This window comes from Ursus maritimus, unplaced genomic scaffold, assembly GCF_017311325.1.
Source record: "Ursus maritimus isolate PB19 unplaced genomic scaffold, ASM1731132v1 scaffold_2, whole genome shotgun sequence".
Taxonomy (NCBI): Eukaryota; Metazoa; Chordata; class Mammalia; order Carnivora; family Ursidae; genus Ursus; species Ursus maritimus.
In genome coordinates this window covers 17,339,065-17,340,086 of record NW_024424452.1, presented here as the reverse complement: position 1 = coordinate 17,340,086, position 1,022 = coordinate 17,339,065, and the positions used below count along the sequence as shown (strand labels likewise).

General features: G+C 58.3%; 1 protein-coding gene across 2 annotated transcripts in view; it reads right to left on the bottom strand.

The window, feature by feature from the left end:
* SLX1A (SLX1 homolog A, structure-specific endonuclease subunit) overlaps positions 1 to 1,022 on the bottom strand; it is a 2,672-nt gene that overhangs the window by 832 nt on the left and 818 nt on the right. For both annotated transcript variants that reach the window (XR_005836011.1, XM_040635133.1), the window contains exon 3: positions 645 to 983. Coding sequence is in view for 1 of the 2 variants with exons in the window: in XM_040635133.1 (XP_040491067.1) it covers positions 645 to 983 (339 nt within the window). In the remaining variant the exon portion in view is untranslated. The remainder of the gene's footprint in view (positions 1 to 644; positions 984 to 1,022) is intronic.

Below are 1,022 nucleotides of genomic sequence, written 5' to 3'. Positions count from 1 at the left end.
ATTAGCAGTGATTATAGAAACAGCATTGGCCACTGCAGCCAGACCTATAGTTCTTACCGGCTAAGTGATCTCAGGCAGGCCACTTAATGCCTGAATGGCAAGGACTCAATTTACATTTCCTGAGAGCTGAGAAGTCAGGCCCAGCATCTCAGTTAATTTGTTAAATATTTATTGGCCACCTGTTGTTTAACAGACCCTTGACTACGGCAGTGAACAAGAACTGCCTTGTACTGGGGCAGGGGAGATACTGACAATAAGATAAATAAAACACCTACTATGTTAGACAATAAGTGTTTAGGCTTTATGAGAAAAAAACCAAAAAGGCAGGGGAGTGTACAAGGAAGAACTGCAGTTTTAGATGGAGAGCCAAGGAAGACCTCATGGAGAAGGAGAAGGTGGCATTTTATAAAGACTGAAGTGAAGGTCTAGGTCTAGGGAAGAACCTTCCAGTCAAAGGGGAAGGGCAAGGGCCCTGAGCAAGAGGGTACTGGTTTGGAGGAACAGCAGGAAGTACTAGCATCCCCATTTTAGTCATGAGGGCAAAGGGTGTCAGAGGGCTGCCCGGTCCTGAAATAAACAGCTGGATCCCAACTCGTTTGAACCCTAGTCTCGCAGCGACCTGGAGACCGGGTGGGGCGGCTCACCTGGAAGGAGCGCGCGCACAGGGCGCAGCAGGCCTCGGTGTCTTGGTCGGGCTCGGACTCCGCGTCAGCTGAGGTACCGGAGCGGCTCCTCGGGGCCGGGGCGCGGGGCGGCGGAGGCCCGAAGGCCAGCGGCATGTGCGGCGGCGGCGGCGGGCACAACTCACGTCGGAAGTCGGCGCGCAGCCAGCGCACGGTGAGCGGGAGGCGCGCCCAGGGCGGCGCGCGCAGCATGTGCGCCAGCACGCGCAGGTGGAAAGGGAAGGCGGCCTCGCTGCGCACGCGCGGGCCCACGTGCGCCAGGCGGCGCGAGGCGTGCGGGTGCTGCCAGGCCCACTCGAACTGCGGGCAGGAAGTAGGGGCTTCAGGGCCGCCCCCGGC